The sequence below is a fragment of the Rhincodon typus genome, chromosome 9 (assembly GCF_021869965.1).
Source record: "Rhincodon typus isolate 14 chromosome 9, sRhiTyp1.1, whole genome shotgun sequence".
NCBI classification, from domain to species: domain Eukaryota; kingdom Metazoa; phylum Chordata; class Chondrichthyes; order Orectolobiformes; family Rhincodontidae; genus Rhincodon; species Rhincodon typus.
The window spans coordinates 57,431,188-57,445,903 of record NC_063340.1 but is presented as its reverse complement, the minus strand read 5'-3'; the positions used below and the strand labels follow the sequence as shown (position 1 = coordinate 57,445,903).

General features: G+C 42.2%; 1 protein-coding gene across 1 annotated transcript in view; it reads left to right on the top strand.

Moving 5' to 3' along the window:
- The window catches only part of LOC109918382 (zinc transporter 10), a 29,001-nt gene extending 15,975 nt beyond the window's left edge, over positions 1 to 13,026 (top strand). The window contains exon 4 of the mRNA XM_048600742.1: positions 12,531 to 13,026. Coding sequence (XP_048456699.1) covers positions 12,531 to 13,021 — 491 coding nt within the window. The 3' untranslated portion in view covers positions 13,022 to 13,026. The remainder of the gene's footprint in view (positions 1 to 12,530) is intronic.
- The last annotated feature ends 1,690 nt before the right edge of the window (positions 13,027 to 14,716 follow it).

The following is a 14,716-nucleotide window of genomic DNA, read 5'->3' as shown; positions in this document are numbered from 1 at the left end:
AGTGAGGCGATTGATGTCATGATGGCAATTGGAGATGAAGAGGTTGAGGGAAGTTAAGAGGGTGGGGTGTGGTGTCCAGAAGGATGAGGTTGTTGGAGGTAGGAGAAGGGGTTTTGTGGGAAAGCAAGAAGTAGAGGGCTTTTGGGCCATCTGCATGGAAAATACAGGTGTACAGGGATGGAATGCGATCCCTTACTCCCAATTCCTCCACCTCCGCTGTAAGATGGAACGTTTCACTCCCGGACATCCCAGATGTCCTCCTATTTCAAGGACCGCAACTGCCCCCCTCATCGGTGAGACCAAGTGTAGACTCGGAGACCGTTTCGTGGGGCATCTGCGCTCTGAACGTGATAAACAACACCTTCCAGTCGCCAACCATTTTAACTCCCCCTCCCACTCCCTGGGTGACATGTCCATCCTGGGCCTCCTCCAGTGTCACAGTGACACCACCTGCAAACTGGAGGAACAACACCTCCTATTCTGCCTCGAGGGCCTACAACCCAATGGCCTAAACATGGAATTCACCAGTTTTAAAATCTCCCCACCCCTGGCCAACCCTCCCTCTGATCCCCACCTCCTTGACCTGACACAACCTGTCCATCTTCATCCCCACCTATCCGCCCTACCCTTCCTGCTGACCAAACCCCACTACCGCCTATCTGTATCCAAGCTATCACCACCTCACTTACTTTTCCCCAGCCCCACCTATCCTCCTTCCCACCTCCTTGACCTGACACAACCTGTCCATCTTCTCTCCCATCTATCTGCCCCACCCATCCCACTGACCAATCCCCACTACTCCCTACCTGCATTCAACCATCACCATCCCACCTACCTTGCCCCAGCCCATCCCTCCTGTCTCTATTTCCCAGCTCCCTTCCCCCTCCCCATTTCTGAAGAAGGGTCCTGCCCCAAAATGTCAACTTTCCTGCTCCTCTGATGCTGCCTGACCTGCTGCGTTCCTCCATGTACAACTGCATTGTCTCTGACTCCAGCATCTGCAGTTCTTGCTATCTCCGATGATCATCAGAGTGATCACCTCAAATTCCACAGTAATTTTGTTTCAAAATTGCGAGGATACGTTCTTAGCTGTATTTATATTAATTTAACATCTTCCAGTTCAGCAGTCGCTTTAATGGACTACACTATACCTCATGTTTTGTGGCCTAATTACTAGAATGCCTGAGAAAGTTGCAAAAGCATGGGCCTGAAATACCACGGGGAGGTTTATATATAATTCCAATGGGGATTAAAAGCTCTGTCAAGAGTGCATTTAGCAGTGGTCTGTTGGAAAGAGCATAAACAAGGAAATTCACCGTCAGTTTGCTGTTCCAGATATCTGAGAATTAATAGTTTTTCTTTCCTTACAAATTTCTAGTGTCCACGCGAATTGTTATTGAAATTTCAAAAGCTTGTCATATAACACACATTCCAGTAGTTAAACATGTGTGCAGCACTTTAGTGCCAGACTCAAGGAGATACTAGGTCAGGTGATTCAGTCAGCTTAGTCAATGAAGTGGATTTTAGGTAGTATCTTAAAGGAGGAAAGCAAGATACACAAATTGAAAAGTATCCCAGAGCTCGGTGTGGGTGTGAGTAGCAGTGGAGTTGTAGGCAGCAACACCTGAATATGGAGTGATAAAAATTAGGGACACTGAAGAGGCCAGAATTAAGTGAACTCAGGGTTGTGCAGCTGCAGAAGATTGCAGCGATATCAAGGAGGGAGTCCAAGGAGGGGTTTGAAAGTAAAGATAATAATTTAAATTAAGTCTCCATATGCACATACATTGGTACAGAGACCGATCAGTGCTAGCCTCTGAGAACCCTCATGGCACATCTCTGATTCACTTGGAGGACACTTCTGCACTTCAGTGCTGCACTCGGGTTGCACTGGCAATGATTATTGTAATGTTGCAGCATGGACTCTGTGCTCAGGGACACGAACCAGCTCAGGGACTGGACCAGGCTGCATCTCTGGGCTGTTTACTTGCTATTGTAGCACTCGCTCACTCTGAGCCTACCTGGATATTCGCAACACCCTCTCCGTGCTTTGCCTCCTCAGCCAGTGCCTTGCCATTTTGTGTAAGAATTGTCATCGTTGCCAGCTGGTTTCAAAGGAGATAGCCTTTCCCAGCACTGAGAGTCCAGGGCAGCCTCTGATATCAGGTCAAACCCTGTGCATAAGGGCTGAGGAGCCAAATGACAGGCAATACAATCCTGACTCTTTCTGTCCCATTGTGGACTATTTTCCTCCTAGAATGAGACAGAGAGAGGTAGATACTATGGAAGGTAAAATTACGGTGGCACAGCTATTTCTGTTCATGCAGATGAGGAGGTGTCATGAACAAGTAAGTAGGCAGTGCAGAGGGCATGCAGGGTTCATGGTGCTGAGGGCTAGGTTGGGTGAGGGAAAGATATAGAGAATGAGCCATGGTGGGAAGTGAGTACAGTAACAGAGATAGAATGAGTGTGGGGGTATTGGAAAGATGATGATGGACCTTCCACCTACAGAGCTGGATATTCATCCAGACACCCGAGACTGCTTCAACCTGGGTGGAGCAGGCTGGTGTGGTCTGGTGTCATGGCCTCCCCACTACTGGCACTGGGGAAAAGGAAGTCCCGCACCTGCATCACCCCATCCAGAACAATCTCCAGGATCCTGCCCTCAAATTGAAGCACCAACTTTTCCTTGTCTGCTGTATCTGGGGTAAATGTCAGGAACCATGCAGGGCAGCCCCAGACCGACAGTGCTTGTCCATGGGCTTTTAGAGATGGGTTCGGCGCAAGAGATGCCGGTGAATTCCAGGATATCTGATGAGTGGTGAGTTGTTCTGGAAACTTGTGTGTGTGTGTAAATCAGACATGAGAGATGTCATGGAGTAGATAATTAATGAGGTGATTTGGTAAGACTTTTTAGAGATTTTACAGCATGGAGAAAAGGCCCTTCAGCCTATCATGTCTAAGTTAGGTATCAAACATCAATGCACCTTAATCCCATTTTCCAGCACTTGGCCTGTAGCCTTGAGAGGACTAGTTGGGCAAGAAAACCCGCAAGGCCTTACAGCGAGAAATCTTCAAAAAGAGCTCAACACAACTTAGGCAAAATTTTTAAAAATTGAATTTCAGTCCTTTGTTTCCTCTAAATAAGAAGATTAGTAATTGGTTTTCTTGGTCATTGGGCATCTACTGCCTTAAATCACACTTATTGGATGATGATGATATAAACCATGTCATGCAAGCTTTAGCTTTGATAGTGTCTTATATTTTAGTGCTACCTTCACAAATTTAGGGGCTTTTTCTGAAATGCCCTGCTAGGGTTTGGCATTCCTTTGTGACCCAACAGCTTTTGTGGTAAGGGATATACTGAATGCTTTAAGACTCTTGTGCTGCCGTGGTAGTGTCCCTATCTCCAAGCAAGGAGGCCTGGGCTCAAGCCGCACCTTCTCCAGAGGTATCATGTCACACCTGAACAGGTTGTTTAAAAATATCTACAATGAATGCTTTAGGGCTGTGGTGGCACAGTGGCAGTGTCCTCGCTATTGAGCTAGGAGATCTGGGTTCAATTTCCAGCAGCATGTAATAACATATCTGAACAGATTGTTTAGGAAACTATCTATTCTGAGTGCTCTGGGGTTCCTGTGACACAATGGTGATGCAACACCTCCTCTCTTGCAGTATAAATTATTGGTTCTGTTGCTTTTCATTTCTAATGTGTGAAAGACTATCTAGATTGACTTCATGTCTCTCTTTAGCAATATTTGCTGGAAATCTGGAATGATCAAAAAAAATCCACAAATGACCTGCAGATCAGGCAGCAGAGTAGAGAAAGAAACAGAAGTTAATGTTTTCGGTCAATAGCTTTTCATCACACCTGGGTGTTGGGGATGTCAGTTCTGTAGGAGAGAACGTTCTTCTTTGTTCAGTCACTTGGTTCCAATATTAAGTACTCTGAGATCAGCTACTTTACATGGCCACCTGAAGACTGGATTCACAATCAGATTCACAATTATTCAACATTAGATTCATAATTATTCCAACCTAAACAGATTCCAAGGAAAATTCAGCAAGCCTGGCATCATATGTGTAGTAAGAAATAGCTAATGTTTTGAGTCAAGTGATTCTCCTTTGGAACTGCTTTATTCTGAAGTTTTCTGTTACAATGTTGTCTCTTTTTGAGTCATTGCCATCAATCATTCTCCTGCTGTATCTGACTGAGTGAAATTGTGCCAAGGAAGGACCATTTCTGTACTTTTCACTCTACTGTTTCCAGTTAGAGGCAGGATTGAGCTTTCCCAAATGAAATGTTTTGGAGCTTTATATTGGGGAAATAGGAGGTCTTCCTCCCAGCAGCCTCAGCAATTAGATCGTGCGATTCATAGAAGTGAAAGAATATTGCACTTAATCCACAGCGAGCTGCTTTAAGACTACAGTTAATTCAGTGGTGGATGTTCTTGGGTTAATTTTATTTGATAAAATATAGAGGTAGTTAGATTTCAGGTAGTTCAGCTATTTGCCATTTTCCAATCAAGATGAGGCGGAATAATAGCACAGCGCTTGGGCTCCTTAGGCCCAGGAGCATGGAGTTTGTCCGCACTGTCTGATTTTCCATTTCTTTTCTGCTTTCTGTACTTTTGTTTCAACTTTCACCTCACTTAGTTTCTTGTGGAGAGCTCAGACAGCATCAAGGTTGGAGGCAGGGATTTGTTACCAGCGGCAGTGAAGGGAATCGTGTTTGAGCTCGTGGCGGTGGCGGCAGAGGAGGCGAGATTGTGTTTCTGGCGATAGTGGAAAGAGGCAAGTTTGGGCCTAGTGCCTGCAGTGCGGGACCTGGCAGTTTCAGCAGCAGCCATGTTTCCGAGGTCGGCTCAGATCGGACTCATGGCGGCAGTGTTGGCAGTACAAAGATGCAGCAAAGTTTGGCGACATGGTTCTAGGTGGCGGCATGGCGAAAGGACTCATGGCTGGTTGTCTGCTTCATGCTGGTGATGGTCTGGGTGGATGAGCCCAGTTCCAGGCCCATGGCTAACCACTTAAGATGGACTGTAATGTTCAACTTTTAACTTTATTTCCTTATTTTTCTACCTTTATACTCTATATTTGGTTTATTTCTGTGTTTTAAGATGGCGCCGGAGAGCAGCGACACTATACAACACTTTTAACTGTATTTGTAACAAATACACATGACACTAAATACATTAATTAATTTCCAAGACAGCAGGTTACATATTCAACATGTTCTCAACCTCTGGCAATAGTGGGTATGCTGCAGCTGACACACAGTTCCAGCCTTCACTTTATTGTCCTAAAGTAACCATTAAAATCAGTCCACAAGGACATATGTTCTTTTGAGTCCCGTGCTTCGATGACTTAAATCGACTCCTGCCTTCTGTGCCAATTTACTTGCAATAAGAAGCTCATTCGATCCAGCTGAAAATTTGCCTGATGTTTTGTCACAGCAGCCTGTGCCCACAAAACAATAGAAATGCACAAATATTGGCGTGTTCTTGTTAAGAATAGTTGAAATGTTTTAACAGTAATTTCTTCTTGCTTGAAATTGCTTCTACTATTATTATTGATGCGTTTCACTCTGTGTGAGTTAATTGCCTGTTGGGCATTCTGCCGATATAGATATGAATAAACAATGCTGGGCGAAAGATGAACCAGATTATCAGTGATTTGAATAATCCAACTTTTCAAAAATAGATAGGAAAAGCTGCTTGCAAAACAGTTGGAAAAACAGACAATTGAACCAGGGGCCTTATTTATTCAGTCAGGACAATGAAGACTCATGCAAGTGTTGTGAACTTGGGTAGCGTACTTGTGGATTGGAAGGCAGGACGTTAGAATTTGGTGTTTGTAAAATATTGATGTTTATAAAATGATGGAGGGGGTTGGAAAGCAGTGTGTGGTCCCTTTAAAAAATGATGTGCTTTTTCTAGGGTTGTAGATTAAAAAAAATCTGTGGGCAGCTTGTGTGTTTGTAGGTGCACAGAGCATCTGAATTGTAACATTTGTATCAACAGGCTGCATGGTTAGCAAGCTAAGCCGCAGTTTTGTTTTGTTATCAAGACAACCAGTTCTGATTTTAGCCAATTAATTTAAACCAGGCAGTTAGATACTAAAAACCAATTAAATTTTAATCTGATCGTTTTGACAACATAGGACCAATCCTGTTGTAAGAAATTAATATGTCATCAAGGATATAAAAGACGGGAACAGTTGCAAAATCAGCAAAGAGCAAACTGCAATCTGCTAAGAGATCAGCTCTCTCAGCTCTTAGAGAAAGCATCATCTAAATAAAGGTACCACTGCATTCTTAGTTAGAATCATAGAATCCCTACAGTGTGGAAACAGGCCCTTCAGCCCAACAAGTCCACACTGAACCTCAGAGCATCCCACCCAGACCCATCCCCCTATAACCCACCTAATCTACACCTTCCTGAACACTATGGGCAATTTAGCATGGCCAATCCACCTAACCTGCACATCTTTGGACTGTGGGAGGAAACCAGAGCACCTGGAGGAAACCCACACAGACATGGGGAGAATGTGCAAACTCCACACAGATAGTCGCCTGAGGCTGGAATCGAACCTGGATCCCTGGTGCTGTGAGGCAGCAGTGCTAACCACTGTGCCGCCCCATTAATATTCCTGATAGTAGAATTTGACAGAGAAGGCGTTCCTGACAGGAGATCAACAGAGAAGACACAGAACATTCCAGAAGACATAACCTGGCTGTAGTTTTGAGAGACTAAATTCTATTATATTTTATTGTAGCCGCTGTTTTATTATTTTGGTTTACATTAGTGGGACTTGTATTGATTGGAACAGCATACCATTAGAAGCTTGTTTTATTTGGGAATAGTTAATAGTTAGAGGGGAATCTTTTGCTTTGGTAATAGTTCAGTTAACTTGTTCACTGTTAGAGTTAGATAAATAAATTGTTACTTTTTGATTATGCAGTGAGTGTCAGGAATTTATTTCATTTAACTACTCCTTTATAACAGATTGGAGGTGAGAGTCAGGCTATACTACTTTTCACACTTCTTTTAATAGATTGTTTGGTGAGGTGAGCCTCTCTGTGTGCTTCGGTTTTAGTCATCAGAGGGGGGTCAACCTCTGCTTTATAACACAATTTTGACAGTTTTGACCTGTTTAGAGTCATAACAGAAGGACAGTGAGTACCGTTAGTTTTCTGCCTAAAGCATGGGTGCAGTTACCAGTGCTTGATGTACTGAATAAGGAAAAAATAGAGGTATAGCAACTCAAAGAGCATAGGAGGCTCATGCATTCAGCTTTGCTGAAGTGACAGAGAAGTCATGCTGAAGATAGTTAGACGTAACAGTGAGGTGTGCTGCCTGGTCCCTCAGACATCTGCAGTAATAGTTGATGTATACAGGATCTGCAAATTAGAACATTGGTTGATCTATAGTACTGATTTGACATCAGCACTGCCAGTTCAGATCTCAACACTGTAGCTAACACTATCTGTTAAACAGGCACATTACTTAACTGTTGCCTCCTGCATGTGTTGAGCTTTTGATTACTGATACAGAATAGCAGATTGAAACTATGTTCTTGTGATAAATGGGTCTTTCTCAGTTTGGCAAGCTGGTATGGGTGCAGTACCGAGAGGTTAGAGCTGTGGTCTCAATTATTGGCAATAGCAGTGACTTGGGTAAGGGGTACTGAATGTATTGTTGCTAAATTTTCCAATAACACCAAGGCCAGTATAAAAGTAAGCTGTTAAGAGAAGGTAGAGAGTCTGCCAAGGGATAAAGATAACTTAAATGAATGGCCAAAAGTTTAGCAGAAGGAGTATCATTAAGGAAAGTGTGACCATGTTCACTTCAGGAAGAATAGAAAAGCAGCATGTTATTTAAGTGGAGAAAGATTGTAGAACTCTGTGGCACTGAGGGGACTGAGTGTTCCGGTACAAGAGTCACAAAGAGTTAGTGAGTAGGTACAGCAAGTGAATAGAAAGGCAGATGAAATATTGTTGTTTATTGCAAGGGAAATTGAATAGAAAAATAAGGAAGATTCAGTGCAATTGTGCAGGCTGTTGGTGAGACCAAGTCTGGAGTACTTTGTCCAGTTTTGGTCTCTATGGCAATGTGGCCTATGGTTAGATTTGTGGCGGAGTTGCATGAGAAGTCAGATCAAGTCCATCTTGACATCATGAGTATCTCACTCCATCTTTTATATGTTTGATAAGTGTTGAGGTGAGTTTCTCAGTAGGCCATGGGGAGTTGCCAGCGAAAGGGGAATTATTGCTTGTAAAAAACACCTTGTTAATAGCTGATTTGCCTCATTAACATTCAGCTTCTTGACTTACCAAATGTGCCAACCAAACTAAGCATCAAGAAATTCTGTCTTGTTGGATGAGATAGTTCCCATTGATTTGTTTGTTTTCCTTGATCATGCTGCACAATTCAAAGAGGAGCACGCAGTTCACCTCTTAAGCTGACCAAGATCATTCCCTCAAATAGAGATGAAGTAAATCTTCATTTTATTGCTGTTTGTGAGATAGAATCATAGAATCCCTACAGTGTGGAAACAGGCCCTTCAGCCCAACAAGCCCACACCGACCCTCAGAGCATGGCATCCAGACCCATTCCCCCACCCTTTCCCTGTAACCCACTTAATCTACACATCCCTGGACACTACGGGCAATTTAGCGTAGCCAATCCACCTAGCCTGCACATTTTTGGACTGTGGGAGGAAACCAGAGCACCCAGAGGAAACCCACGCAGACATAATGAGAATGTGCAAACTCCACGCAGTCACCCAAAGGTGGAATCAAACCCAGGCCCCTAGCGCTGTGAGGCAGCAGTGCTAACCACTGCGCCATCACACCACCCCAGTAAATTTTGAGTTAAAATTTACCCTTGAGCTGATGCAAAGGTAAATAGCTGCTATGTTTGCCTGTATAATATGCTCCCATAATTTGAAGTTTGTTCATTGTATTGTGCCTTGAGCACTTCAGTATTATAAGGTGCTGTAGAAGCATTAGTGAAGAAATTTTAAATTGTAATTTGCTTAGAGTCATAGAGATGTACAGCATGGAAACAGACTCTTCGGTCCAACTCGTCTATGCTGACCAGGTAGCCTACATTAATCTAGTCCCATTTGCCATCATTTGGCCCATATCCCTCTAAACCATTCTCATTCATATACCCAACCAGATGCCTTCTAAATGTTGTAATTGTACCAGCCTCCACCACTTCCTCTGGCAGCTCACTGCATACATACACCACCTTCTGTGTGAAAACGTTGCCCCTCAGGTCTCTTTTAAATCTTTCTCTCTCACTTTAAACCTATTCCCTCTAGTTTTGGACTCCATACCCTGGGGAAAAGACCTTGGCTATTCACCCTATCTATGCTCCTCATGATTTTATAAACTTCTTTAAATTCACCCCTCAGTCACTGACGCTCCAGGGAAAGTAACCCCATGCTATTCAGCCTCTCCCTATAGCTCACATCCTTCAACCCTGGTAAGATCCTTTTAAATCTTTTCTGAACCCTTTCAAGTTTAACAATATCTTTCCTATAGCAGCCTTGTGATGTACATATTTAACATCTGGCAAATATAAAAGCTTGTTCTCTGTGTTCATGTGTGTTGAAGGATCCAAGAATTTTCAGCTTCACTATGGGCATGAAAGTGTTGATATTGAATCTGATGCCATTTATATGTCCAATATTCTGTTCCACTTCCTTGGTCTTTTCACTACTTAACTCTCAAAAAAAATCCAACCTCATTGGCTGCAATCTTTAGAGAATTATAAATAATAAGAATAGCACCTCAAGATTGGGCAGCAATCTTTACGAAGTTTTTACAAAGAGACATAGGAATCACTCAGGAAATTATGGGCCAATTACCCTAATATTTATTGTAGGTAAAGTATTAGAAAACAGTCTGAATGAAGGGATAATGAAATACCATAGAAAAGAATTAGCATTCAACCTTTTTTTTTATCTCTAACACATACTGAGCAAGAATGAAATACTTTGTACTGTGATGTATGAAACAGACTTTATAAGCATCGTAAATTCTGAATACTGCAGATTCTGGAGATCCAAAATAAAACCAGAAAGCACTGGATAAACTCAGATGTCTGACTGCATATGTGGAGAGTGAATCAGAGTTAATGTTTTAAGTCCAGTATGACTCCTCTTCATAATTGGAGACTTCATTGCTTTCTTTGATGACGGAACAACTTGACTTGGATTAAGGACTCTTTTGCTTCTTTATGCATCATATTTTTCCTACATCAGAGGTTCATGTCACAGAAAAAGACTTGATGACTCTTTCCACAGTCCTTTGAAGACATTGTATTCATGTAAGTAGTTGTCCTTGCTTACTCCAAAACTACTTCCCTCAACCAAGACTTTCTGACTTAACTTCTACAAACATCTTTGAAGAACAGGCTTTATCAACCATTGTCTGTCTATACTTTATTAACTGTAAACCTCTATATTTATTGCTTAGATTCAAGTTACACTTTAATCACTTGTTGGTAACATCAGTAATGTGAAGTGCAAGCATTTCCTTACACGAGCACTGTCCTATTGGAAGATGAGCTGTGCATTGTCCTTATTATACTTCTGAGTTGTTGGGTGGAACCTTATAGGGTATTGAGTGCCATGGGCTATGGAATGCGAGACTTCTGGTGGGGCCTATCTCAATATCGAGAGAATCTCACTTCATCTTTTATGCTTTTGACTCACTGTTGCTCATAACGAGTACTCATTGCCTCACTCATTAATATCCAGCTTTCTGTTTTACCAAACTCGCCAATAGGACTAGGTGTCAAGAAATCTTGACATTGAAGTCAGAACAGGCAACTGGCAACTTCAGCTTGGTGCTTGCTTTGAATGTTCTCCATGTTGCTTAGGAACAAAGAGCATCTCAGGGTGTGATCAATGGGCAGCAGCCCCACACACGCCTTTATCCACCCACATTAGCATCCAGCATTTGCTATGTCCCTACCATGATGGCACCTCTCCAATAGTCTGGTAGGGCACACAGAAAACACAGATGCATTGCAGTGTGCATAAGGAGCCAACATTGAAAGGCTGCGGCAGAGACACTGTACACATGGACAGGCACCGAGCTCGCAAATTGGACCAGGCCGTATCTCAGCTGGCTTGCTTGCTGTCTTGCTCATTTTGTACTCACTCACCAACCTGCATGCCTGCACCATCCATGCTTTGCCTTGCCTTTCCATGCTGTGTCAGTTACCACAGTCACATGACCAAGCAGCTTGCCTTGCTGCAAAGCAGTCCTCAGTTGGAAGGCTACATCTTGCTGTACTGCAAGGCTTCCAGAAGCAAAGGCCATTTATTAGACACTGACCAATGTGGGTGGGAGTGTAGGTCCTTACTGAACTCCATGGAGGTACCCGTCAGTCAGGTGGTGCTGGTGGTGCAGTAAGTTAGGGGCAGCCTCCAATACTAGTCCAGTGCATTGGCCGTGGTTGGGTGTCTGTTCGAGGTGTTCTGGGTCGCGGCGGGGTGGAAGGGATATCCGTGTCTCTGCTGTCTGAGCTGGGTCATGGTCCATCTGTTGGCTCCATAGTGGCCACTTCAGGGGATCGATCTGACGGGGAGATGTACAGATATCAGTCAGAGTTCTGGGCACCTCTCGTCCAGACTGTCTGGTCAGGTTTCTCAAGTGAGGGGCATGGTGGAGTCCGTCCACAGAAAGTATGGGAGTGTGATTGGTGGGGTAGGAGGGGGCTGATGCTGCAGGAAGGAGATTGGCAAATTATTTTTTCAGGATCAGGTCTGCAGGCTGGGGATGGTGGGGAGTTGACAATATAGGTCCCTGAAGTCTGGGCCATCCTAATACATGGCCTCTGGGTGCCATGTACCTCCCTGCCCCAGACAATTGAAAACAAGATCTCATAACTAGTTCTGAACACACCAGGATTAATGCAGATTAATATTTCAGTCATCGGTCTAGGATAATCAGAAATCATTTCAGGAAATGCTCTGGTTTTGTTCTTAGTTCAAGCTTGTGATGACAAGGTTTTTGTGGTCTCACTAAATGTGTGAATGCTGCAAAACTAATATGCTTATAATAACTGATCTTTTTGAAATACAGGATCCCACAAGCTAATTTCTGCATGTTTGTTTCAGGTTCTCCTTTCAACTTGTAAATGCTTTTACCATCAGGACTTTGAGCTTTTCCACAACTGTTAATGATGTGGCCCTAACAAGAGATGTCTCACCAGTTATCCATTTCTCTAAGCAACTCGGACTTTCTTTTGAGCAAATTGGTCCAATGACAAATGCAGTATTATGAATATTAAAACTGAAGATTGCTTCTTTCTCTGTTCGATATGCAGGATTCTAGTATTATAGCTACCAGGCCAATTACAAAGCAAGCGTTGCCAGACTGGGAGACAGTAAATTTACATTTAAATATTACATTCAGAAGTGTAGAGTTAAAATGACCTTATTTTAAAAAATATGCTTTTTTTAACAAATTAAACAAATTCTAAAATCGCATTTTCCATGCCTTACAGATGAAAAATTGTGTACAGTTGATGGAGTGTATGGGATTCATGAACTCCATGTATGGGAGTTGGCTGGAGGTAGGAATATTGCTTCACTTCATGTGAAATGCCTGGATCTTTCCACCTACAAAACAGCAGCAGTACAAATACGTGAAATCTTCCATAATGCAGGAATTCACTCCGTCACCATTCAGGTAGAGTTTGTTGATACAGTACCTGGTTCAGCCCTAATGTGCAATTTTCCCTGTATCCGAAAGGAATGTGAAAGTAAAATGTGCTGCATTTCTCAAAATGACAACGGCCGAGATGCAGAAGATTCCATAGAGATGCGTAACAATCCTCCAGAGGCATCGAGTAATGGCCTCGTGAGTAACAATGCAGCCGAAGATAATGTAGAAGAACTTTCCATTCTTCCATCCTGTGATCTGATAACAACTAAACAGAAAGAAAGAAAGGAAGCTACAAATGGGCTGTCGAATTTGCACAGCACGCCACTATAATTTGATTTTATAGGCAAAAAAGATTTTGCATTGAAGTTGAATTTAGGACTGGTAAACTGACAGATTATACTTGTTATATAAAGCAAGACTGCTACAGAAGAATTTGATGTAATTTTAATAACTTGTAGCTTGTTCATGATAACCGGTCTGAAATGAGCTTGATGAACTAAATGCAGATCACAATAGTGATTTTATTTGTGCTGTTATAAAAAGTGAAATGAAGTGGCAAATTACAATTTTAATGTTTTACCTCTTGCTCAGTAACTGACTTATATAGTAAATCTGAGTGAATTCCTCAGATCTGTTTAATTTCAGTTGCATGAAATCTCTGACTTTGACATTGCTGTCAGATGTCCTGTATTGACCATTTTTCTTCAAAGCAAGAAAGAAATCATTTAAATTGTTCCAATTTCATCAAACCAGAGCTATTGAAATTTTCTTTGCATAATTCTGTGTCATGAAATTATCAGGTACCAGGGATTTTTTTTTCGACATAACTGTTCAGCAGTGTTGTTTTCAGACAGGCTGCTCATTCTAATGAGTTCGTCTGGAGTGCATCAGTCTGACAGCTAATCTGTGTTCTTCATTAAAAGAAGCTGTGACATGTTTTGTTGCCACATGAATTTTATTAATTACAGTTACAAACACTGGGGTAATTGAGTGGGGGACTTGTCTTCGTTCTTAACAGTGATTCAGATCCAGTGAATTCCTAAGATTGAGGTAATATGGATTTGATACTGAGTAGGAGTCAAAATACATGGATTTGGAGAGGGCTGGAAACAAGCTTTCGTCTGGGTTTGGTGGGGGAGCCACAGGATTCTTGTATTCTAACCAAATGATTGCTTTAAATTCCAGTGTCATTGATGGGTTTGGATTGGGTGGGGTGGAGGGAAGGGGGAATGGGATTTGGATGATGACAGGAAGAGAGCAAATTTGCCATCCATCCTGATCTCAAGGGGACGTATCTTGGGAGTCCAAGCCACTTTGGGAATTTGGCCTTGTATGTCCTTATTAAAATTTGTGGATGACTTTATTCAGTAATTTTTGGCTAATTTGTAATTGTAATTACTAACAGGCCTCTGGAAACCACATTTACTGCAGTGGTTGTGAATCCTTTTTAGATGTTTGGATGGTATAGTTTTGTTTCCAGATCCATTTGTCACAAAATCACGTCTCTAATTTATTGATATGTACTGCTACTCGTGCCAGGAGATGTGATTAGAACATTGTTCTTCCAAGAGTCATAAATGTAATTCGTGCGGTAATTTTTCACGAAATGTTAACAAATCTGTAAAGTGAACAAACCAAAAGTGGGTCTAGAGATGAAGTGTTTTCTTCTGAAAGTTTGTGTATTTAAAACAGACTCTAGCCAAAGTATTTAATGCTAAACAAACCTTCTCATAAGAGATTTGGGTTGTAAGTTTAAATAAGTATGCTGAGGTTTTGCCTCATTAACTTTTTGGGAGGGAAATGGAAAGAGGTATTTCACAATTTGACTCAATTGGTTACATATGTCAGGAATTGTTTGTATTCAGGTAGATGGTATGTGAAAGAAACAAGTTAGATGGGTTGAATTTTATCCTAATCTCAGCCTGTGGTTTTGTTTTATACTCTAGCTTCACTTCGATTCAGTATGCCTTAAAATGATTTGTTTCTGTCATAAGTATTTGGCACCACATTGCCAAAAAACCATTT